Here is a 27,244-nt window from a genome sequence, read left to right as displayed (position 1 = left end):
TGTGAAATAATTATTAAATAGTTAGACCAGGAATCACATAGCACCTTCTTGATTCTCAAAGCCATTTCTAATTATTATACCATCCTTTTTCCTATTCCGAGTTGCATGTGTGTGAATAAATGAAAATTGTCTGCTAGCCAATTTTTAGATCAGATCAACACATCATCACAATCATCTTTCATTTTATCTTGCCACTGAGACTTGATAGCACACAAACTTCCCTGAGCCCATTAGCATTTTTTCATTTACGCTTTTTACCATACAAATAAGAGCTTTTGTATTTCCAAGTGAAATCTATGAAGGGTTTAAATAATTAAGCACTATATTAAAAAGCACAATTAAAAACACCAGCAAATCAATGAAGAGTCCAGAGCAATCAAGAGAACACGCCACTGGGAACGTTTGCAATGCACAGCATCTGACGCGAAGCGTCCTGATAGCCAAGGCCAAAAGGGAAATAGATTAAGTTATGTGCTTTAGAATGTCAGTTAAAAAGAAGGATATCCGCTCATCTGGAGAGAGATACTTGCCGAGGCACTGAACTCAGGCAGCAATTCATCATCGGCTTCTTTATATAGGGAACATTGGGTGAAATAATGGACAATTACTTCCACTGTAGTGTCTCTAGAAAGCTAGTGATGTGGTTTAAGTGTCTGTGTCATGTGTCACCCCTCTAAGAAAGGAGAGGTTAAAACATTACAGTTTAACTCCGAGAAAGCATTTCTATGGGGATGTGCAATCATACGGTTCAGGTATTTTGCTTTCTGATAAACTAATTTAACACAGAGTCTAGAGAAATGTTGGCATGTCTGTCAGGCCGTGTCTCTCCAGGATCAGATGTCTCAAGCCCGCCGCTGGCAAGTGCTGCACGCGACAGTCAATTCAGGATTGGATTCTCTGGCGAGAACCTCCCGTGCCCACTTTGTGCTCTTGATTAAAAAGGGAACCATGTGCTTTCAGGACCAGATGTGCTGATTCCCGCACATGCAATTAGCTTCCCTTAATATTGAAACTCGTCTTGAAAATGCTCTCTCCCTTGGCTGCCATCACAGAGGTACTGCCCTTGGGGATGGTTGGAGTATTAAGGGATGCTATGTCCCTGATGCTGTGGAATGCCCTAGGCCCATCGCTGCCACTCTTTGGAGGGATTCTGCTGCAAAGAAATAGGACCTTGGATGCTGCCTCTCCATGTCTTGTGTGTGCTGCCTCACAAGGGAAATTTGCTCTGACCCCCATCTCCAGCCCTCCAGGCCTGCCCTATGCAATGTTAAGTTTTGTTTTGTTTTGTTTTTAAGATTTTATTTATTTATTTGACAGAGAGAGAGAGAGATCACAAGTAGGCAGAGAGGCAGGCAGAGAGAGAGGAGGAAGCAGGCTCCCTGCTGAGCAGAGAGCCCTATGTGGGGCTCCATCCCAGAACCCTGGGATCATGACCCAAGCCGAAGGTGGAGGCTTTAACCCACTGAGCCACCCAGGCGTCCCTGCAGTGTTAAGTTTTTAGAGGAAACCAGGAAAGCTTCCCTTCCCGTTGAGTGCAAGGCACAATATAGTACTCAGACATGTGGTTACCCAGGGGAAAACAGAATAGCTAGCTAGTACTGACAAATCAAGAATGACTTCAGTGGACTCCAGTCAACCACAGTGGCCATGAGAATACCAGCCTAGGTGGTGTGACAAAGGTGTAAAATCTATTTTTTACTACAAATCCGTTTGGATGACATAGCTCTTTTCTTTTTTATAAACTTCTAAAAGCACAGAATTCTAAAAGCTGTCAAAAGGATATTAAGCAGAATATATATTTAATTTTCCTGGTTGATAATTCCCCATTGCTGATACATACAAATAAGGCCCAGGAAGCCCAGAGATGATGAGTATGTGAAAATTTTTTTAAAAAATGTAATCAGAGTTTTAACACTCCAGTACCACAAACAATTATGCTGTATACACTAAAATATTAAGAAGTATCTCTCTCTGTCTTTATCTAAACCTCTCCCATGTCTGCCTTTCTGATATTCCATACGTCTTCAATGAAATAAAAAGAACACAAAAATGCCAACTTTAAAATGAAATGTACTTCATGCTTTTTATAATGTCAGTACAGTATTTAACTTGAAATACTTGTGAAATGAATTGATAAAAGCAGAGGTGGCAAACTATATAACCCATAGACCAAATTCAGCATGTTGACATTTTTATAAATAAAGCTTTATTGGTATATAGCCATGATCATTCATTTATACACGGTCTGTGGCTGTTTTTACCCCTAAGGCAGAGTTGAGTAGTTAGGATACATTGTATGGCTGTCAAAGCCTAAAATATTTATAGTATGGACTTGTGCAGAAAAACTTGCTGGATTAGAAGATAAGACAAAAATTTTGCATCCTTGTATTCCAACTCCTTCCATACCCATCCCCCCCCCAAAAACCGGGCTACCTAAGTGATGCTTATGTATCAGAACCATTGACTGACTTAAGCTCCCTTTAGTTATCAGTTACTTGAATAAAACAATAAAACACTATGGCCCCACAGGAAAAGTCTTTAAGGCTTTATTTTTGTAACGTAGTGAACATATAAATGCACTGGCAGGAACAAAATAACAGTATGCTCATACCTATTTGTCAAATACTCATACAAAGTGTGTTCTGCAAACTGCTTTTATGATACCTGTCACATGCTGTGTTATATGACAAGTCATTACAGCCCAGTGTTCTCTTGTTAGATTCTATGTTCCTTGAAGGAAATGGGCACATCTCTATTTTATATCATCCAGTCTTGGTTCTTTGTCGTAATCTAGGAGCTCATAAATATTAGTTGAATGAGTGAATAATAATTAGAACAAAGTCTCCCTTATTAGAATTTATTGAAAAGAGACAATCAATTAGTACATTTAAACAAATGCAATTTTGTAATTAAAATAGATGCACAATATTTGAGCAAAGAAATGAAACCAATTTTCATGGATGGCTTGTAGGAACACATAACTCTGTGTCAGGTCTTTTACAATAAATACAATTTAATGGCTAATTGTTGCTAATTGGAGGTACTAATGGACCTAATTTTTAATTAAGAGATGGAAATCATTTGTAATTAGCTTATGGTATCTATGAAAACAAATTTTATTTAGAGCTTGAAAAATGGTTTTGTTCTTTCAAATAGCTCAAATACGCCCTTGTCCCCAATTAGGGGCTAGTTTTATAAAGTGATTCCCATCCCAGAAGAGGCAGGCTTCAACCAGATCCTTGATAGACTATCACCAATTCCAAATCAATGCGATGCATTACTTTCTAATGCAAACTGATGTTACTGATTAGCACAGACAATGTGCAGCAAAAACAGCACACTATTTTCACAGTGAATTTGGTCTAAATCCAGGCAAGTACCCCTGTGAAGGACTTCATTCTTACAGCATGTCTCCCTGGCTAGGAATCTGACACTCAAGTTCATATTTGACCACACTGAGTATAGCTCTATGGTGATTTACATATGCCTTTCTTGTGAAGCCTCATTGTGAAGTTACCCTGATAATGTTGACTATTCTCAACCTGTTTTAGCTGGTGTGTAGAAAAGATATAACAGAAAATGCATATATGCTCCAGAAGTTCTATGGATTCCTGTAAATGCAGTTTTGGCCTCCTTTTAATTTTTTTCATTTTTCCCAAACACAGGTTCAAATTCTGAACTCTAAGGTTTTAAGAAAAGAAGAATGACTTTTGGTTCTACCTAGGTTTCCTGTCCATAGTAGTCTTTTGCTTGATTTCTTGATGATGCCCTTCAGGGAAATTCAGCTCAGAGCAACTGAAATAAAAATCTGACAAAATAATCAGTAGTTTTCCTTTGTTCCTCATGAAATCCAACTGTGAATAGAAAAAAAATGATGTTTTACTTGACCTTTTTTTTTCATTCCAATTTGCCTAAATGGGAGCACCTCTTAAAAAGTTATAATTGTTAGGGCAAAGAAACACTAAAAAGAGAATAGTTTCCTGTGATTTTGAATGAAAATATACAGGGCAGTTCCAGCCTCCTGTCTTCTGTCCTTGAAATAAGCTGGATGAGGTGTAGCAGAGAATTTGACAAGGAGAGATGAGTCCTGTGAAATAAATCCAGGACTCCATTTCCAAACTGTAGACAGTTTTTTTGGACATCGCCACTCTTGATTCTCTCATATTCTTCCAGAATTATTTAAAAAAAAAAAAAAAGAATTCACATTTTAACTATTTACCTTAAACTTTTCCTAAGCAAAGTATCTCTTAAGCTAAAGCTGAGTGTTCGATGAGCTTACTCTACATTATTCAAATTCATACTGAAGTACCTATACAGCTGTTAGAGTAAAAATTACAAGTTTGAGTCCCTATACTCCTAAAATCATTGGCAGTATCATGGCGATACACAGATCAGGCCCTCAAAAACACTGATCTGATACATGTTTCTGCCTTTAATTAGATCTATATTCCAACTGTTCTGGAAAGAACTTCATTCTTAAAAATTCTAAGAGGAAAAGTCTTTAGTGTCTTTATAACATGTTCCAGAAATATGTCCTATCAGTGATTGGCTGACACCTTATTAATGTCAAAAAACAAATAAAACAAAACAAACAAACAAATCCAGACTTACAAAAATACCCACTTAAACAGTGGTCTCTTATGTTCATATTGCTTGATTTCTTTAAGCTTTGGCACCTTCACCTCAAGTGCACCTTTGGCCACCTTCAAGACCTTGACTTTGTCAAGAAACAGTTCATTATCCATAATCTTAAACCCAAGTCTTTTCTGACCACTTCATATATCTCCTGGAGACCTCTGTTCTCTATATTCCCTGTTTCTCCCTCTCTCCCATCCCTATGGCCCACTTTTCTCTTTCTATTGATCTGGAAACTATGGTTTGTCACTTAATCACTCTCTTGCCAATACTATCAGCACATATTGGCCTTTTTCTCACTCCAGTCAGTAAAATCTTAGCCCTTGGATTAATCTACCTGTCTGCCTTCTTGGCTACTGATCACTACAGCAGAAAATCAAACATATTCACATACTGGCAACACAAAAATCCATAATCTTTAGCTTCTAATGGGTCTCCACTACTGCCCCTCAAACTTTGTATACATTGGTGATTCGCTTTCTTACTCCACAGTTTTCCAAATCTCTTTAAATCCCTTCTCATACCATTTCCTATTTGTTCTCAGAAGATGCCACTTAATACTTCACATAAAATCAAATAGTATTTATCTCATAAAAATCCTTTAATATCCTATTCCTACATTGACAGACTTATATGTACATATATCAAGCCTTCCTCCTATCTTCCCACATTCCCACAAGAGATGTCTGCCTTCTTCAGTTACCTAGTTCTTTCACTCATGCCCTTCATAAGTGACTTTTTAAAACTTTGGAATGCTTTCCTGGCTCCTTTATGTCATGACCAAATATTTCCCATCTAAAAACATATAAAAAAAATCAGAACATCAGTCAATTCCATTCTCCATTTGTTTTTAGTTTTATCTTGTCTACTTTTCTTCAAAGCCAAATCTGTTAAGTTTCTGGCACTTGCTGTATCTACTTCCATACGGGACATTCACTGTTTCTACCTTTCCCATCCAATCGACTAGTGACTTCCATGTAACTAAATCCAGTGGCTTTCTTTTAAGGACTCATCTAACTGGAGAATCCTCTCTTAAAATACATTCTTGCTTTGGCTTTGTTTGAACCTCATAATCTTGGTTTTCCTTTTATGTCTATAGTTGTCTTTCTCAATCTTTATTTTGGACTCCTTTTTCTGCCCATTTTATATGTTTAAGGATCTGCCTACTTCTCTTCATTCTAAGAACATTCTCTGGGTAACATGACTTAATTCCATGGTGATATCTCTAAAATTCATCTCTAGCTAGCAGCTGTCAGAATTCTACGTTCCAGACACACACATCCAAATATTTATTGATTATTTCAATTTGGATGCCTCACAGACATCCGAAGCTCGACACATACAGTCCTGAACTTGGTCTCTTTCCTGCCAAACTTGATCCTCTGTCTTCTGGTTCAGATCACAGCAAATGACACCTCAGGCCACTGAGTTGCCAGAAACTTAAGGAACTACCTTTAACTCTTCTCTATCTTTCTGTTCTGACAGCCAGTCAGTTAATATATCCTAGGTTTGCAATGCATTCTCATTTCCACATCTTGAACAAATGCCAACTTCATTTTGGGCTCGTGTTCTTGAGTTCTGGTCGCCTTTTCTAATTTTGTGTCTCTTTATGTCTCAACGTATTCACTACACTGTATCCAGGGTCATATCAGTCTCCAACTTAAAACCATTTAGCATTTACTGCCATCAAGATAGACCTCAAGTAATCATATCTGTTTATTTTACTCCACTTATTTCTTCAGGCCCGTTTTCTCCACTCCCAATCCCTCTGTATGTGTTTCTATGCCATTGAACCATTTATACTTCCCTGAGTTTTCTATGTCCTGTGACCCATGAGCCTTTATATATGCCATCTTGGTCTGAAATTTTCCTTCTCCAACTTATTTTTTACTTGACTAATCCCTAAATCTCCTTATGTCTCCATTTAGAGGTTTCTTCCCTTTTTTCTGACTTCTCTACTATATGTTGATTTTTTTTTTTCTATTTGCCATCATAGCACCTTGTAACAAGAATGACTAGTATAGCTATTGCTAATAACACTTGAACACTTATTTTATGCCAGGATCTGTTCTAAGCGGGTATATATATTTTAAAAGATATTATTTGTTTATTTTATTTTAGAAAGAGAGAGTGTGGGTGCATTGGGGGAGGGGCTGAGGGAGAGGGTGAGAGAGTCTTAAGCAGATTCCACACCCAGTATGGAGCCGAACTCTGGGCTTGATCTCACAACCCTGAGAATTTTCACCTGAGCCGAAAACAAGAGTCTGATGTTTAACCAGCTGAATCACCCAGGTGCCCCATGGGCTAATATATCTTAACACCTCTAATACTCACAACAACTTTATGAGATAATTTTTATTATTTTCTCAGGTAAATAATATAAGCAAATTTCCCAAGTTTCTAGAACTTGTGACATAAGTAGATTCTGAATTTAGGCACCTTATTGAACAATTTATAAACTTAAACATCATATATTTGTCTACATAGAAACACTTTGATACTGTGTCATAATCACCTGTTTGTACTGAATTCCCAACTCAACTTTAGGTTTTTAGAAGGAAGTTGTATATCTAGCACCCAACACAATGATGGCTATACAGTATGTTTCCAATAAATACTATTTGAGTCAATAAAAGAACAAAGTGACTTGTGACTCAAAGATGAGCCTTGCTAAAATCAGATTTACCCTGACCTAGCCTCGGTGCCTGTATTGTGACATTTCATCCCAAGAATGCCAAGTGACTTGCTACCTTCTAATCATCTCATACACCTTTATTTCTAAGGGTTTACACATCCTGTCCCATTCCCATCATGTACGTTACCCATTCTTGCCCAACTGCTAATATCTTATCATCCTTCCAAATCCAGCTCAGAATTTATTTTATTCCTGATCTTATTAGATTCTAGATTTTAGTTCCTTCATACATTATACTTTTAAACATCACAAACAATGATGACAACAATAAGAAGAACAACATTAAATTAGACCATGGTATTTTTTAACATCGGTCTATTTTCTATTCATCTTTGTATTCCAAGTACTTGCGTGTAGTGCCTAGCACTCAGAAGGTGTTCAATAAATGTTTGATGGGTTGATCGAATGATGTTAGGTTGGGTTATGTCTCTGTAGCTTACCAAGCAGACATCTTGAACTCAGGTGCATTATGGCAGTTTTGTCAGCTCCAACACTGGCAAAGAATTTATTATTATTTGAGTTGTCCAATGTGGGCATATTTGTAGATATGAGAAGAAACTGTTATAACACATTTGCCCATTTTACTCTCCTGATTTGGTCAAGGGTTGGGCAAAGGATATACTATTTTTCAGAAGTCATTCAAGTTGTGCCCACCAGGACAATTATCACACTTCTGGAAGGTAAGTAGTCTATTTTCATTTAGCTATAGACCAAACATGCCAAAGACACCTATGCAAATTCGTAATATGTCAAACCACCAATCCAAACTTGTATGGGGAAAGGGACTGTGACACTCCCATGCTGCCCCCATCTTATTTTTTCTGTTACTTCTATATTAGTCCCTTCTTTTGTACTCTGCAGCTGGGATAGTAACACTTTTTTTTTTTAATTCTAGTGATATCATACTTGGCTTTTCTAACTATTCTATGTGATTATTGTTTTTGTTCCTGAAGCACACACAGAATTCCTGGGTTAAGTTTCTCCAAGCACTGCTTTGACCAAGTAATTTCTCTGCTGAAGAACTTTTAGTGGTACCTGTCTGTCTATGGAACTAGGTGAGAGCTCCAAGCAGCCAGATGTCCTGCCTCAATTGATTTGTGTAAGAGCCCTACCTATGACTATTTCTAGCAAATGCTTTTGATGTTTCCTTGTTGTTGTTTTTGTTAATTTGGTTCTTGAAAGTGAAATCGTACAACTTAGTTGAAGGCAAGTTCCAGTTTTTGTCTTCCACAATGATTAATATTGGTGAATTACCCAGAGTGGAAGCCACATATTTTAAAAAAGTCAAGGCTATATGCATTGAATGAAGTATCTTCCCTTCCCAAGCATCACATATCCTAAATGAAATAGGCACGTTAAGCTATGACCGGTAATACACTTTGGGAAAGATCAGTGATATTTTAATTAATGACAATTTATAGAGTTTTCAAGAGGACCAAAGTGACTTCACAGCTGAAAGCTAACTGATTGTTTCTCAACTGAACTTTTAAGATGCGTATTCAGCCATGAGCATAATTAAACAAGTCCACAAGACATGAGAAACGGATTACTCTTCAGATGCTGGGTCAGGCAAACCAGGTGGTCAAGAACGCAGTGTTCTCTGCTTGAAAACCGCCGTTCAGTTGCCAGACTTTACTGCCCCTTGGGCTCTTTCATTCTATTTCTGGCCTTTGTCTCTTGCTCTGTAACACCAATGCCCTTCTTGGTTTAGATTTTATGTCCTCATCATCTAACACATCAAAGGATCAAAGAGTTCAAAGCTCCTCAGGCTGCCAGTATTTTATTTAGTTAAAAAAGTCAACAAGAATGGAAAATCATGTCCATTTTCCTCTTTGCAAGAAATCAAAATTCAAAATTAAGGTGAAAACACAGAGGATCTCTGCCATTCCAAATAAAAACCAACCTCTCCATATACATATACCCCTTACAAAGTGCACCACTGGATTTTATGAAACAATTTAAATGTTGCTAATTAAAATCCTCAAGATGCCAATGCATTCTCAAATCAATCTCTGTCACTTTGTTGTACAAATGGAACACTGGAAGCTTCTCTTCCAATATCCAAAATACCATTTATAGAACAAATTTGAACTTTCAATTCATTCAACAAACAATTATATCAAGAACCTACTATGTGTCGGACACTACGCTGGGTGTTGCACAAGCAAAATGGAATGACTTTCTGATTTCAGAAGAATTCTGGTCTCTAAAGCAGTGCTTCTCAAACTATTTTTTATTAATCTGTGCCCTCTTTTGATAGACATAAATATCCTGCCCCCACTTCCCAGAAATTCGGATGAATCCTTCTCACACTGAGAATCACTGATACACAGAACATAGACTCTATTTTCTGTGTATTCTTCACAAACCAAATATCTTTGAGCTTTCATTTTTTTATTTCAAGAGCAACGTACTCATGTTCCACATGCAAAAGTGGATTGGAATATTAAAGATAAACTTTTTTGAACCACATATGCCATCCCACTGTCAGTCCCAGAACCGAAATTCAAATTCCAAATACCCAACCCGATTGAGAATCACTGCTTTAAAGAGTTTTGGAGAAAACCAGGCAACCTCCATCTCTCCCCTCCAATCAAATCTTAAAGGAATTAGAATTTTCCTACCTGACACAACAGCTGGTGGAGTATCATAATCCTGTCTTGGGACTGAATCTTTGAATGAAAAGAGCATGAGAAAGAATGCAATGAAGTACAAAAGAAAATAAAATAGAATCTTAGCTCTAAAACGTGGAAGTGCCCACTATATGTCATATGGTTGCCTAAACCCCCTGCCTTCAAATGCTCAAGGCACTATGACCCCTAGTTGACAGCTGATACAGTGGTCCTCAGTACTGCCACAGGGTATAGGTTGTGAGGCCCCTGGGTGACCTGCTAGGGCAGTACATTCTCTCCTAGGATTCTGTCATCTTCCTCACTCTGTCATCATTTTGGCCCCTCCTGGGAGAATCGCTGTGAAATTTTTGCCCTCTCTGGTTGATGCGCACGTTCTAAAAGGCAGCCCATCTGGAAGGGGCCCAGAGCACAATGTGAAACGAAATTCTGGAGAACAAAAGAAAGAACTAAAATTTTAAAAGAGATAAATAAAAAATGTGCATATTCCCACACTCTATGGAGACTGATACGTTTCTGAAATCAGAATTTCGTTAGTAATCACTCAGCCCTGGCTCTGATCCCAGTGGATGTTGGGCAAGGCCAAGAAGCTTTGTGGGCTAAAATGGTGAGAGCAGAGATAAACAGAACAGAATCTATTCAACAGATGATTGCTGTCTTTTTCCAAAGTGTCATAGCCTTGGAAAGGGCAAATAGTAGAGAAAGGTTAATTTAAACTACGTGACATCCATTTCCAAATTTCAGGTTATGTGAAACCAAATATATCTGCTTTTTTAAAAGATGAAACTTCAGCTTAATCAAATTCCTTTATCAAGGCTCTTAAAAAGGAAAGTGGGACATGGCCTATGGCCCAAGGCCCCCCTCCTAAAAATGGAAAGTTCTCATCTAGTCCTAACTTCCCTTAGAGGGGCTAACTATGTAAAAGGGACCAGGTAGTACTCACATTCAAATAAACTGCCAAAACATGATTAAATAGATGATTTTCTGGGACCCTTATTCTAGACACATGACCATTATTGATTCCATTTTAAAAACAAAAACCACAGACTTCATTTTCCCACCTCCTTGATAACTGAATTTGGACTATCACAAATGTCTCTGTTTAATCTCCTAGCCCTAAAATGATGATGTTAATCCCTCTCTCATGAGCAAATGGCATGTGAGAAGACAGATTAAGACTTGGACATCGCAAGGCACTTTGACCAGCAAAACCCAATATGCATCAAAGATTCAAATGCAAATAAACCTTGGACATGAGTTATTTTGTGTCTCAAAACAGGTATGTGAATGTGAGTTCATTGTAATCCCAAATTGAGAATAAGTAGAATCATTTTTAAAGGAACTTCAAATATTTTATTAATAGCAATAGTATTTCCTAGTACCTTAAAAAAAAAAAAACTTCAATCACATATTATTGCTACAAATCAAAAAAAAGTTGATTTTATGACCCTGTCACTAGTCATTTCCCAAGAATATATTTATAACATTTAAAAATAAATCACAAAAGTAAATCATGCTCATTGTTGAATACTTGGACAGTGTAGAAAAGGATAATGATTAAAATAAAAATTATCTCCAATCTCATCATCTGGAAATAACCACACTTAAATTGTATTTCTTACAGCCTTATTTCATAATTTTTTTCATAGTTGATACTATATTTCCACATGTGCAAATTTATATCCTGCTCGTTTGATTTAATATAATAAATATTTTTTTTCCTATTTTAAACTCATAACTTCATGCTGCCTCACATTCTGATTTATGAATGGATTATAATTTATTTAATCATTCTTCCTTATTAGCCATTTTAAAGAACACAGGGCTGGTTATTTCTGAGGTCTAAAGGCTTTTCTGTTATTTAGAATATCTCTATAGAATAGCTTCTCAAAACTCTAACTGCGTGATGAATTGGCAGAGCTGTTTTGAAGTGTCTTGACTTGCTATTCAACTGACATTTTTACAAATTTAGATTTCTATCATCCCACTGTCAGTGACTGAGAATGTTTATTTCTTCACACCTTCATCAACAATGTGTTCTATTTTGATAACTTCATTTGATGGGTTATGTGTATATGTCCATGTAAGTATTTGATTAAATTACTGTTTCCTTAATTACTTTTTTTTATATGTGTTTTGGCATCCTGCTCCTCCTTTATTGCCTATCTGTTCATGTGCTTTGGTATTTTTTCTATTGGGGCTTTTGTACTTTGTTGTAACATATTTCAATTCAGAATCCATTTCTTAAACAGCAAAAGCTTGATGTTTGCAGTAAACTTTCCTAATACTAGGCTCTCACTTAATGCCTACTTATTGTTTATAAGGCTACCATCAAAGTTCATTACCTTACACTAAGACTAAAGAAATTTTTAAGGACTATTTCCCTTTATCTATATTTTATTTCTTGTATTTGACTATTTTTAATTAATTGATACACTTTCCTGAAAGTATACTCATTACTAGTTATGAATTTGTAATACTAGTTCCTAATCCTGAGTCCACTTAACATCTTATGTTGCTTTTTTTTTAATCACTGTCAATCTTAATACTCACATAAATAGCTAATACTTGAGGAAAGAAAATCTCCAGGCAAAATGAATAGTTTAGGATTTTCACCTGACACCATCAGAATTTTATAGCATTAAAAATGGAATGGTGTGACTGGAAAATGTAGAGAACCACGGTGAACAAAGGGACTGCCATTAGAAGATTATCTTGTGCGTGGCTATGGTTACACCATGGGACTCCGGTGATGTCACAAGTCACCAGTGGATTCGAGAGCACAAACAGAACTGCAGATAAGGAGCGTGCAGAACAATAACTTTTTATTTCTTTGAACAGATTCTGGTGACATTGTAAGCCACTGGTGACCACCAACTGAACAAATGAAAAGGAGATAAGAAACTTGTCAAACAACATTGTCCTGCAGTTTGGAGGTTCTCATAACACAGTAAAATCCCCAGTGGTTTCTGCTAAAGCTTACAATAGAGTGATAAGCAATTATGGATAACAGTGCTTTGGTTCTATAGAGGGAATCCTATGACAAAAAAAAATAAATAAAAGCAGTAAAGTTAGAAAATTCTTCAAGGTCAGCAGAGTCCTGGGATAAAAGTTATACTGCTTGCATACAATTCATTTCTCCTAAGGCCTGCAGATTCTGCCCAGCTTAAAAATGGGCAAAGAATTCAACAATAAACATTTGAGTTTGCAAATAGTAGACAAAGGTTAGTCAAACTACATGGTACCCATTTCAAAATTTGGAATCATGGGGGCTCAAATATATCTAATTTTATGATGATAAAAAAGAGGCTTTGGCTTAATATACTTCTTGATCCCAGGGATCTCAGAAAGAAAAGTGGGACATGACCTGTGGCCTAAGTTCCCCTTTCTAGAAATGGAAAATTCTAATCTGGCTCCAAGCCATATCAACCCCGATCCCTGCCTACTTTGGATTATTCTCTGCCCTGCCTTTGGGACCTGTTTCTGGCATTGAGGTTCCCGTGTTAATCTAGAGTTGTCACTGCTCACACCTTGTCTTGCAGAGTTTCTGTGAGCTCAGACCTCTGAAAGCCTCTGAGAAGTTACAGGTAAGAAAGACACATGGCCAGATAATTTTAGATTGACTGGCTGTGGCAACAGGGTAGAAAATGGATTGGAGCAAGCTAAGGGCAGTTAGGAGACTATTACAATTAATCAAATGAGGCCCAGGGTAGAGACTCTAGAAATGTGGAGGAAGGGATGTATTTGACAAACGTCTATGGACAGAACCGGTGGATCTTGAATAGTTGCATCTGGTGGTGAGGGAAAAGGAAAGAGTCGAGAGTGAGTCTTAAGTGTAGCATTGGACTGCCTGGGCAAATGGTCAGGGGATTAGTTAGAGAAGAAATAAGGAGCAGAAACACGGAAGAGGAAGAGGGTCAGTGGAAAGGAAGTTCGGGGAAACTCATGAGGTTAGTTTGGGTTGTACTGACTTTGAGATGTCGGAAGGAGATTTACATGGAGCTATTTAGCAAGTTGTTGGTTAAGTGATTTTAAAAAAGTCTAAGATGAGGTTAGCACTAAGGACTCAGATTTAGGGGTCTTCAGCATAGAAGGCAGAGTTCAAAACCATGAAAGTGGATGAGGTTGCTTAAGGAAATCATGTATGAATGAGAAGTTAAAAATGAAACCCTGGCTTAGCAGCCTATAGAAGCAAGGAAGAAGCAAACGCCAGAGACATCAGAGGAGAACCAGGAAAACCTTGGGCAGGAGTCACAAACTGAGAGCACTTAGGACAAACTGGGACTGATATTCAAATACAGGGAGACTGCCTGTTAAAGTGCAAATATTTAGCTTAGCTTAAAAAAATGGGAAGGTGGGCACCTGGGTGGCTCAGTGGGTTAAAGCCTCTGCCTTCGGCTCAGGTCATGATCCCAGGGTCCTGGGATCGAGCCCCACATCAGGCTCTCTGCTCCACGGGGAGCCTGCTTCCTCCTCTCTCTCTGCCTGCCTCTCTGCCTAGTTGTGATTTCTGTCAAATAAATAAAATATTAAAAAAAAAAAAAAAAAAGGGAAGGTGAGGCCACCTTGAGTCAGTATGACCATATAGCAATAGCTGTCTGGAGTTGAGCCGGGGCTGCCTTCCTTAGACAAGGCTGCCAAAGTACCCCTTCTCCCTATGATTGATTCATCCAACACTCAGAGCTGTTAGTATTATTGCATGAAAATATCTCTCATTTAAGATATAATCTCCAATATCATGTGTATTTATATTACATGACTATGTTTGTGACATGATATATCTAGACCAAATTCATGTTTCCAGGCTGTCTTGCTTGACCTCCATCAACTTTATTCATTAATGTGACTTAGCTGGCTTCTCTGGGCTTTTGGGTTTACCATCCTGAAAACGTAGAAGCTAAGGAAGTAGAAACTTGAGAAAAATAATTTCTCCCCAATGAAACAGAGTGGGCCAGAGACTTGTACTATGGCCTTGATAATGTTCTATATCCGTTCTGGTGACCCGGATTGAATGGCCACATTAATGAACATAATGGCCACATTATGAAGCCACTTGAGGTAGGGGGATAAAGGTGGCTCATTTGATAAGCATCTAGAGGGTGTTGCACATGGTTTTAGGTATGTTATGTATATCATTCCATTGAACACGCCACCACTGGGATGTACATATTATTTTCCTCCTTGGTAAAAGAGGAAATCAAAGTTCAGAGAGTTTAAGTAACCTGTCTAAGACACCATAGCTAGTAAGGGGCAGAGCCTGGCTTTGAACTCAGGTTTAATTCTAGTGCCCACTGTTCTTTCCATGATACCAAGCCACCTTCCCAGCAATAGATAAAGCAATGGAAAAGATGCAATAAGGTGGAGAAATTTGATTAAAAGAATCCATTTCAATTGCATAATAGCCACTACACATGCCAATCAAAAATTCAGATAAAAGGAGTCTATGATGGCATATCAAAGTATAAGAGTGACAGTTTGAGAAAAAAGTATAGCCATATTCTGGACACCTCTAAATGTCAACAAAGTAATAGTGTACTCTCTCTGGCTTTCCAGAAACTTATGGAATTTTAACTCTTGGTAAAACATCAATTCACACAAAGCTTATGATGTGCCTAAGCATTACTCAGTATAAATGTGAAGCAGGAAAAGAATGAAGAAAAAAATTAGAAGAAATTTGGTGTTAAAAATGAGCCACCTGCTTAAAACTGTCTAAGAAAGGGAGGGAGTGTATATCATTTTTGAGTAATTTGGCTATTTTTAGCTGGGCAAAAATTATGATCTCATATAAATGTGTTCTTGTTGAAAATGCTCAAATACTAATCACAATCTATGTTATTGAATCAGCCACTATTGTAATTCTGAAACTGTTCTATATATTTTAGCTTATTTTTCAATTCTCTAAAGGATTCAGTCATATTCTTAATTAACTCAGCTCTTGTATTTTTTTCTAGTGGGCAAATCTGGATTTCAGCAAGTCAGCTGGGTTTTTTTTTTGGATTCAGCTAAGTAGGATTTATAAATTGTTTCTTTCTAGACTTTCTAGATTTTCTAGACGTTTGTATTGTAAGTCATCCTTTTCTTGGATTCTAGATTGCTGTTCAACACAGTAAGATTGAATCACTTCACTTGTTCAGAATTTATCATCTTTTAAGGAGAGAAAGGCTGATAGGAAGGGAAATCAACAGCGTGGATATGAGAAACTTCAGTTTCTCCCAATGAACTTGGGACTTGCTTTGTTAGTAAATGAGCGAAGTGACTAAATGTTTATGTAAATTACATGACTATGTTTGTGACATGAGTAAATATAGACCAAATTTGGTGATATATTTCCAGGGTTTATTAGTTGTCATCGAGGTTGGCCCCTGAATTGTGAATGACCTGGGAATGACATATTAGCTAAAATGGGTAAGCATCTGGGAAAAGAAAACCAGGCTCAGGTGTATTATGTTACTAGATCTAGATCTGCAGGTGCATACATAAAGCCACCTTTCCATACACATTCCTAAAAATTATCTCCCTGAAGAAAATTAACTGTACCACAGTGTAGAGTTAAATATGGTCTTAGACATGACTTGAAAGTCTAGGTCAGAGACCTAAAAAAATTATTGGATCCAGCCCCTGCTTTCAGACAGGTAAGGTATCATCTACTGCTTTTTATAAGTTCAGCGACTGAGGTCTTCGGGTAGGTACTTTGTGTTAATATAACTAAATCTCTTATTGAAACATTAGGCATATGGATTTTCTTCCTATATAGGGCAGACTTTTGTGGCCTCGGTTGACATGTCAGAGACTTTTATATTCCAAAAAGCCCATGAGTCGATACATTTATGTGGCAAGCAAGCCATTGCTTTAAGGTAAAATTTCTGATATAGGGCTAGTGTCCACAGTGTACATAGCTATTTAGAGACGATGTCAGACTATCTGTGAAGAATCACAGAAGTGGCAACTATGAGACATACAGGCTTAAAGTCATAGAGGTGGATAGTGAAAGAGCCCCCATATAGCATCACGACTCACTACTCAACCAGAGAGAGAGGGGAACAGACTGGAGGAGATTATTTTCCCAAAGACAGAGGGAAAGAACAGTGCTCAATCAAGACTTGAGTTTAGCACTCCCAACTCCTAGTCCAGTGCTCTTTCTATAATTAAGCTGTCTCACTCAGAAAAATGATTTTTTAAAAAAATGACTACATCTTTAAAAATGACAAAATTATCTGCACTAATATTTGTAAAGAATAAAACCTGCTACCATCGTGTCACATGAAAGATTGGCTTTGATTCTGATGTTTGATCTCTACCGATAATGAACAAAATTGTAGTATTTCAGGTTGTATTAGACATTTGCCTCTTAACCATTTGGGGAATTATCTTTGAATAGATTTTTTAAAATAAAACAAAATTGTGTTAATGATGCCAAATGGTTGATATAAATCAATGCTGTAATAAGCATTTTTATACACTTTTGTTCCCTAAGGAAAATAATGGCTCATCAAAAATATCCCAACCTGTCAAAAAACATCAAGTACACTAGATTCCTTTCCTTTTTTTCAACATCACCTGTCTACCTATTCAAAACAAAGATGAAAAGAACTGGATTATGTCAGGTTCTCAATTACTTTTTATTGACTTAAACACTGAAAGTAAATAACAAGCTCTATGTATTAGTCATAGTCAAGGTTGGCCCCTGACTTATGAATGACCCGGGAATGATATATTAGGTGGAGTAGGTAAGCATGTGGGAAAAGAAAACCAGGCTCAGATGTATTATGTTACAAGTTCTAGATTTGCAGGTGTGCGCATAAAGACACCTTTCCATAAGTGGATATTATACCTGGTGCACTGTGTCCTTTGAACAAGAAGTGACTCAATTTAAAGGCAACACAGTGGAAACTTCAGTCTCGTCAATGGAGTAAATGTGCCCCAATACTGAATGTGTATGCACGAGGCACATCGGAACCTGGAAATGTGTTTCAGTCCATGGCACAGGGCCAGTTTTGCTAATAATACCAGTAAATACCAGATGCATTGCATCTTATCGAAGAAGTCCGAGAAAACAAAGCAAAACCAACTCTTCAACTCACCGTTCCTGTTGTGCCCAATGAAAGATGATTCATCTGTTGCGTCAGGGGGCCCATCATGTTTGCTGGCTGCATTGACATAGGATGGTCCATTGTCGGCGTAATCACAGCACCCTACAAGCACACACAATGTCCATCTGAAAACAGGTTCCACGAGGGAGGAAACTTTTAAAAACAATAAACACAGTCAACTACCTTACGTCAAATGTGTTCACTTTTTAATGAAAAGGCTAAGTTCAACCATGTATGATTTTTTACATCCACCCATGCCATTTTGTTATTATCTAAATAGATAGCACTAATGACTTCCTTTTCTTTTGATGTGATTTATCTATGATGTGTCTTAAAATGCTTATCATTTATAATGCCAATATTCAATATAGAACATATTCCAAGATATCATACATATCCTCTTTCATTGTTCTAAACACAAACTTCTCTAACTGAAAAACACTAACACTATGGAAATTATCTAGTTTTTCTCAATATTGAATAAGACTTTTTTGGCTTATTTTTATCCATGATTTATATGGATAATTATTGATGATCTCAATACAATCTACCACCAGAGTAACAATGCTGGTCCAGATGAGTTTCTCGACTGGATCTTTTGAAGGACAGATTAAAATCTAGTACAAATGATACAAAAATCAGACTTAGTATTTTCCATGTTTTTTCCTCCTAATCTTTTGACCTACTTTCTTTCTATCTGTGCTTTTGAAAAAGATAGAATACTGAACTCTGTTAAACGTTGGTCAAATGCAACACTGCTAAAATATTATCAAAAAAAAGTCAAGTTTTTCATCGGATGTTAAGAAAAGCCTACTTCTAGAATATGCTCTTTGATTTATTATAGCTGTTGGGAATGCAAGAAATAACAGACATTTAAAAAAATTTCTGTTCATATACATAGTTTCACATAGTTAGTGAAGCAAAGGGCAAACGCTTCCTTTTCCCCCTCTCCTACTTACTCTGCCTTAATTGACTAGCTGGGAGAATGGAACAATTTTTTCTTAATTGAAAAGCTACGGTTGGATAGCATCTTTGAGATTATTGGAATTTCAGTGCTTTATTATAAAGATGATCATACACGTAGAAGCCCATGATATCACAACTCATTTAAATATCCACTGGTAATAAAATGATGATGTATTTGAATGCTATTTTTTTTTTCTGTAAACACTTTTCTCACTGTTTGATTTTTCTTCCCATGTAAGTGAACATTTTGAAGAAATAAAACTAGGTCAGATTTATGTAGAAGGCAGGATGTCAGCACACAAACCACCCATAAGCAAATGTTTCTTAGAACGTTTTGCTCAGGACGATCAATTCCTCCTGGAATCATCCAAACCTGACTTCCTGACCGTATCTGTTAAAAAAAGATCAGGCTTTCATTCATCCTTCCTTGTGGGCTCCTCCTCATTAATATGGAGGAAGAATAGAAATTGAGCCAAATATTTGGAAATGCTTGATTTTGATTTTCAGAGCCAACATTGTTTGCAAGGATATTTGCAGTTTGCAAGACTCAATCAGAAATATATATATATATATATATATATATATATATATATGTTATTTTAAAGATCTGTAGCTTATAAATATACATAAATGTGCATTTATGTTGTTTTAATTTCTTGATGCATCCACGAATTGTCATTCATCAGTAGACTTCTTGAATCAGAGACATGATAAGATAAGCTTTTACTAATTATAATTCAGAGACACATCACTTTCTTTTCCGGCTGCCTGAATTTCATTAAACAAAACCACATTAACTTTTTCCTTAAGAAGAGCAAACAAACAAAAAAACAAAAACAAAAACAAACCCATCTTCTGTGCTTTATTTCCTGTGTTCGTTGGGCCATACCAACAGTGAACACTTTAAAAAACACTTGGTCCTTCTTAAAGCACTTAGGGATAAATTATAGAAAAACCTCAGAGTTAAGATGGAAGTCCTGAAGCACTTTTTTTTTTTTTTTTAAACCAAGAAGTGGCACTTCCACAACATTCTAATCTTTGACAGGTGCAAAACTTCAATACTGTTTTTGAACTTGAAACTTAGACTACCTTCTTAGAATATTGCCCCTAGAGATTCCAACAGCTAAACTGTCACAATCCTGGAAACCCCCGGATTGTAATCAACCTGCTCTAGCTACATAAAGGATTGCTCATCATAAATCAGAGATAAAGACCAAATTCTGTTTGGTAGAAAAAACCTTTCTTGTTAGTGCCCTAGAGGTGATCTCATTCTCCAGTGGTGCAAGAGGTAGACTTTAGTCTTTGTTTGGAAGGCAATATGCAAATGAGATATGTGAGCATATGACAGATGAATCAAATCCATGCATGATAAGAATAGAAGGATTGAATGCCTGCATTTGGAATTAATTTAGGAAGGATTGTTTGGTCTTTTTGCAGAATCCTTTCTCAGAAAGTGTTTGGGGACTCATTTGATTACAGCTGACACAGAAGGAGCGTTGCTTCTGCAGATAAACCAGAAACTGACAATCAAAGGGAAGAGTAGGAAGAGGGTTGTCATAATTTGGAATTGCAAATAGCAGCAGTAGGCATAGAGTGGAAAACAATGAATGGAAATATTCCTTTCTGTTCAACAGGCCACTTATTGCAAATAAATGAACAATAAAATCAGGATTCTTGGGGGAGGACAGAACCACTGTCTCTGCCTCTTCATGTTCAATGAAGAAAGAATTCCCACAAATTATTAAGAACATAAACTCCTTAATAGTTTCAAGAGATGAAAGAAATGTACAATTAGGGAGTCAATGGAAGTTGTAGAAAGGAACCCTCCAGAGAGGCACGACTTCTTGATGATACTTGATGGGGGACAACTTACAGAGTTTGAAGTGCAGGTTATTGACAACAAAGACTGGGGTTTGTCAGCCACTTTGCTCATCAAAGATTACATACAGAATCTTCTCTGTGTTGTGTAGGACGTTATTTAAAAACAAAACAAAACGAAAAACACCGAGGAACAGAGAAAAGAACAAAAAAGGAAAAGAAAAAAACCTGTGGTTCTTAAAGCAAAACTCGTGCCCCCTAATTAAATATACTGTCACATCCATTCCTATCCAATGCATTTAAGCCATAGATTGAAGAGTGTTTTGTGACAGATGCTGCCAACACATTAAGGGTAATTTCATTTACTCCAAATGTATAGAATGTGCTGTCTGACAGAGTTCACTTGGCAAATGGCAAAGCAAGAGGAAACAGATTTTTCATCTTAGATTTTAGCATCTCCGGATATCTGGGTTTGTTCAATGTTTAAGCTGCAGAGAAAAATACTGTAACATGCTATAATTCCACTGAAAAGCACAATGACCAAACAGCTGATGGGAATGTCTGGTCTATTTGAGCCACTGCCTCTGCAAAAACAAAGCTGTTCACACTCAAGAGATGTGGGGTGGATCTGGTCGCCCTAGTTCTGAAATAAACAATTTCAACAGTAATTTGGACAAAGTTTCCAAAGATCATTGATGTAAACATATCTGAACCGAGGCCATAAAAGCATCTATGTTGTTAACCTCCTGTATGTTAAAGAAATTTTAAGTCTTGGAGAGTTTATCAGTATTTTAATTTCCCAATTACAGGATCGTTGGCAAATCAGGGAAAACATGTTGAAGTTCTCTACTATTAAGAGCATGCATCATGGGCTGAAAACCTGTATGAAGGCCAGGAGTTGGACTGCCATGAGAAGAATTGCCTGTATGAATATTCCTGTGAGTGTGTGTATTCTAGACCAGTGTTTCCTTAAGTACCACCTGCCGACCAGCAGCAATGGGGACCAAAAATTGGAATTAGCCTCCCTGAGCTTTGGGTCTTGAAATCTGTGTTTCCATAAGCTCTGCAGGTGATTCTGGTGTCCCCTGAAGTATGAGAGGGGTGCTCTTGCTTATACACTGCTATTGTATCATCCAGTGTAACAGATACAGTGTCTTAGATACAAACACTTGGTTTTATTTTATATATACTGTGTCTCAATTATTTGTTTTAAACCAGGTGATACGGCATGATTAGAGCAATAATCACATTTTATCTTGTTTAAAAATGCAGAAAGGTCAAGCCTGCATTTTGATCAGCTGAAATGGGGTGATTATCTGAATAATTCAGGCCTAAGGCTGATGACCTGCCATGCTTCCATTTGACCAGTGTGGCATATGCTCTATCATATTTGAGAATCTCTCGTATTTGGAACCTTAGTAAGCCTTAAATTTGAAATCATAAGAATCTAAAAGGTAAGGAAATTATTTGGATAATGTAGGTGAAAAAAATAAAAAAGAAATATCACTCTCTTCTTTCCTTTTCTCATGTCTAGACGCCTCAGGTGAAAAATATTTGTTGCCCCTACTATACTCTTTTCCTGCAGTGACTTACACAAAACTACAGGACTTTTTCATAGCAATCATTCAACATGACTTAAAAAAAAAAAAAACCACCATAGTTTAAGATCATTTATCTTCACTCTCATCTGTATGTTTTCTGCTTCTCTGTCAGTTTTTAATATTTCTAGAATAAATGTCTCATTGAGTTTGTGTACACCAGACTATTTTTAGCGCATCTCAAGCAGGGTGCAGAGAATGATAGGAGCTCACAAGGAAGCTACTTAGTGTCAATGATTTTCCCATAGCAACAATGATTTCGTAATGGAAATGACATAAAGGTGTTTCGTTTAACTTGGGGAAGTGCTACCCAAATGCAGTGTCCTACAGTGTTAGTGTGTAACGTTCCTGTAGTGTATGTAGAGATGTCTAGTTTTTTTCATTTGTTGATGTTGGCATGTTTTTTATTGTTGTCTCTCTTTCTTTCTTTCTTTCTTTCTTTCTTTCTTTCTTTCTTTCTTTCTTTTGAAGGCAGCTGCTTTGCATGGTTTAAGAAAGGCTGCCATGGGAAGAGAACAAAAGGGAACTAAAGAGGCCTTCAACCTTCAATACACTCATTAATCCTCAACTGTCTTGATAAATTTTCAACCAACTTAGAGGGGGCAGTCTGGCTTTTGAAACAACTATGTTTGAAACCCAGAAAGCTATGGCAAAGCTGGTAGGTAAGAATTCAACTGTGAAAGCATTTGCAGATAACCTCTGACAAACATTGGAGGGAAGGAAGGATGATGAATAACCAGGGTTAAGCCAGAAAGCCACACTGCCCCAGGGCCCCATTTTAGCACTGAAGAATCCCTTCCTTCTCCTAACAATTCTCTTTCAAGATTTTCCATCCATGAGGGCAAGGGTCATGTTGACCTTTTGTAAAACCTATAAATTTGTAAAACCTATAAATAGGAATTGCATATGGAGGTACTCAAAACAGTTCTTGTGAATTAATTTTAGATATCAGTACCACTAATTATTCAGTTGAATTAAAAATGGCTAACATTAAAAAAAATTTTTAAATGGCTAACGTTTACTATTATTTTTTAATTTAGATTGTTAAGACTAAATGGCCTACAGCCTGTCTGCTGGTTCTTCAGTATCATCATGCTTTCTACAATATAAGGCATATAATACATGCTTCATAAATATTGGTAAGAATGAAAAAAGAGCAAAACTCTAAATCAAAAGGTACTTAGAAACCTACCTCAAAATTTCTAGTCAAATGGAGCAATCCAAAGATTCTGAGAAAACTTGTTCTCATAAGGGGTGGCTCAGTTGTGTTTTTTAAAGTTTTTTCCCCTTGTGGAAATGATATTTTTAAAAAATTTAAATTCAATTAATTAACATATAGTGCATTATTAGTTTCAGAGGTAGAGTTCAGTGATTCATCAGTCTTATATAGCACCCAGTGCTCATTACGTCACCTGCCCTCTTTAATGTCCATCACCCAGTTATTCCATCCCCCCACCTCTCTTCCCTCCAGCAACTGTCAGCTTATTTTCTATGATTAAGAGTCTCTTATGGTTTGTCTCCTTCTCCGATTTGTTTTATTTTTCCTTCCTTTCCCTTATGATCCTCTGTTTTGTTTCTTAAAATCCACATATGAGTGAAATCACATAATAATTGTCTTTCTCTGATTGACTTATTTACTTAGCATAATACCCTCATCCATATCGTTGCAAAACAGCAAGATTTCATTTTTTGGTGGCTGCATAATATTCCATTGTATCCACATCTTCTTTATCCATTCATCTGTTGATGGACATCTGGGCTCTTTCCATAGTTTGGCTAATGTGGACATTGTTGCTATAAACATTGGGGTGCAGGTGGGGTGGCTCAGTTTTAAAATCATGTCTTTCCTCACAGATATGTGCATGTGTTAATGTCCTCAACCACCATATCCTTAAAGATGAGATCTGAAATTCATCTGAAGTAGAAGTTTTTACTAATGCCATCATAGCATATTTATGGTACTTATTAAAATAAAAAGTATTTGCATATGGGAATATGTCAGTGGTTCTCAACCAAGGGCAACTTTGCATTGTCTGGAAGGGACATTTGGCAATGTCGAGAGATTTTGGCTGTCACCTTGGGGAAGGGGTGCTACTGATACTTAGTGGGTAAAGAGGTCATTGACCTTACAGAACCTCCTACAACACACAGGACAGCTCCCCACAGCAAAGAATTATTCAGACAAAAACATCATTAGTGTTGATGTTCAGAAACCCTGGTATGTATGTGTGTCTATAAATAAATGCCGTTTATACAAAATGAGAAGTTTTAAAACTATAATAATTAGAAAATGACAGAGTAATCATCCATACGCTGCTTTCTATAAGTAACACCAAATTTTAGATTTTATGCTGAGAATTTTTTCATGATATAAACCTATTTCCTTAAGTCAATCAGAGAAAGACAATTATCATATGATCTCCCTGATATGAGGAAGTTGAGAGGCAAAGTGGGGGTTTGATGGGTAGGAAAGGACTAAATGAAACAAGATGGGATCGGGAGGGAGACAAACTATAAGAGACTCTTAACCTCATGAAACAAACTGGGGGTTGCTGGGGGTTGAGGGGGTAGGGAGAAGGTGGTTGGGTTATGGACATTGAGGAAGGTATGTGCTATGGTGAGTGCTGCAAAGTGTGTAAACCTGGGGATTCACAGACCTGTACCCCTGGGGCCAATAATACATTATATGTTAATTAAAAAATAAAAAAAAACCTATTTCTTAAAGATCAGATATCTAAGTCAATTGCCTGAATCTTATAAATTACCAATGGAAGGAGGCAAGACTATTACATGACTTTCAATGGCTGCATGATTATTTTTGAGTTCAAATTTATGTTGTTATTTACTTTGGAAATATGGCTAACAAGAGCTGAATTTCTCTTCTCTACGTTACAGATTCAGTTCGACTGGCATATTATTTGGACGGCTACCTAAAAATGTGTAGCTATGGACTTGGGGTATGATGTTTGGAAGTAGGGTATTTGACATTGGTCTATGGTCAATTTAAAAGAGTTGTGTACACAGTTTTCCTAATGGGAGAATGTCTGTTAGTTGTAAAAACAGAGGGTATTTTTTTCCTGGTCTCTTAAATATTCTTAATTTTGTGTTGTTTTTTGTTTCAGTTACCCTTAATTGGAAGTGTTTTTTTAAAAAATATGTAGTATTAAAAGACACCAAAAACCAAATTAGTTTTAACAATTGAGTCTCCTTAAAAGAATCCTAATTATATACCATGCCTATTCAACTGTGAATAGTGGTTTCAATTATTGGTTAAGTACCTATTTATACAATAGTGTCATTCCGAATGAGAATATAAATATGTCACACTGAAGTATTTCTTACCAAAGCAGGTATATAGATAATTAGAATTCCCAACAACGCTTTATTGAATCCTTTAGAGTTTTGTGCTTAAAACTAAAGAATTTGTTCAGCAGTGACTTTTGATGTTTTCAACAAGTTTCTTTGGAATTCTAATAGAGCAAGATGGCTTTTAAATATGCTACGTTATTGAGAGAAAGTTGAAAATTTGAAGACTTTGGGCCCCCATGTCAAGTGGTTTTGTTGGCTGAATGTGAAATAGAACAACTAGTTCTTTAATTATTGAAGATTTACACCTGGTTAAAATTATAAAAAGAATTTCATAGTGCAGATGGGTTATCAAGTTCTTTTTCTTTCAGATGCCTACTTAAAGAGAGCACCGTTGCTGAGCCAATGGAAACATTAAGAGTGCATCGAAGGATCCCAGGGCTTCTTCGGTGAGTTTCTTATGGTTTCAGCAGCAACGTTGAATTGACATTCATCAACCTTCCATTCCAGTCACGCGAACAATAGGGGGTTCTCAGCTATGGGGCGTCTACCACACACAAACATGTGTGCCACACAATTCCATGTGATGTGGAATAGATGATATGACAGAATCACACTACCCCTGCGGAAAAACAAATGGCACAACCCAAGTCTTTTGTCTTCACTATACAGGGCCTTCTAGGGTATATGCCTTCCAAAATCAGTTTAAAGAGATTTGAGAAGGGGTACCTGGGTGACCTAGTTGGTCAAGTGGCTGACTGACTCTTGGTTTCAGCTCAGGTGGTGATTTCAGGGTTGTGAGATCGAGCCCCACACTGGGCTCTGTGCTCAGCAGAGTCTGCTTGTCTTTCTCCCTCTGCCCCTCCCGCATATCCTCTCTCTCTCAAAATAAATAAATAAATAAATAAGAGATTTGAGAAAGAAACGAACATAAAGATTAAAGGCCACGAAGCTATGATATTTACCAATGAATGAGTTAATCATAATGTGTGTCACCATCTTTGTTACTTTTTACGATATAAGACACCCGCCAGGATCTACTCACCCAAGGAATTATGTAATCGAAAATTGTATTAGAGATACAGAGAACAACTCTTAACCTTCTTCCTATTTTAACAATGATAACCAAAAAACATATGCATATCCCTTTAAAGATGAGCAGAAGCAATTTTCCTTATTTTTTGTTCCACAGGGTCTACAGGGGAAATCATGTTAAACTACCTTTTCTACCAAAGTACAGCCTACATCACATTTTCATTTCTGAGTTAGCATCTTGAAAAATATTATTTCATGTTAGGAAGGTCACATGTTTAAGACATTGGTACCTTTAAGGCAATAGCTGTTGTAAGTTAATGGGTAAGAGAGACATGAAAGGGTAAATAGACACTTAAGTTATGAAACCAAAATATTTTCCATTCCTCCTCGTGGAGGAGATAATGTGGAAACAGACCAGTGGACACATTCTCATGAGTGACCCTTCTGTACAGCCATTAGAAATGAACAGTA

General features: G+C 36.9%; 1 protein-coding gene across 11 annotated transcripts in view; it reads right to left on the bottom strand.

Annotated features, from left to right (window-relative positions):
* Positions 1-27,244, bottom strand: part of RBMS3 (RNA binding motif single stranded interacting protein 3) — a 740,514-nt gene that overhangs the window by 47,113 nt on the left and 666,157 nt on the right. For 9 of the 11 annotated variants that reach the window (XM_046002641.1, XM_046002649.1, XM_046002645.1 and 6 more), the window contains 2 exons: positions 18,042-18,152; positions 9,955-10,002 (listed from right to left, as the gene is read on the bottom strand). In XM_046002641.1, coding sequence (XP_045858597.1) covers positions 9,955-10,002; positions 18,042-18,152 — 159 coding nt within the window. The remainder of the gene's footprint in view (positions 1-9,954; positions 10,003-18,041; positions 18,153-27,244) is intronic. The other 2 variants (XM_046002647.1, XM_046002648.1) reach the window with 1 other exon arrangement.

Source organism: Meles meles, chromosome 4, assembly GCF_922984935.1.
Source record: "Meles meles chromosome 4, mMelMel3.1 paternal haplotype, whole genome shotgun sequence".
In the NCBI taxonomy this organism is placed as follows: domain Eukaryota; kingdom Metazoa; phylum Chordata; class Mammalia; order Carnivora; family Mustelidae; genus Meles; species Meles meles.
Note: the sequence above shows the minus strand (reverse complement) of the source record. Positions and strands in the feature narration are given on the sequence as shown.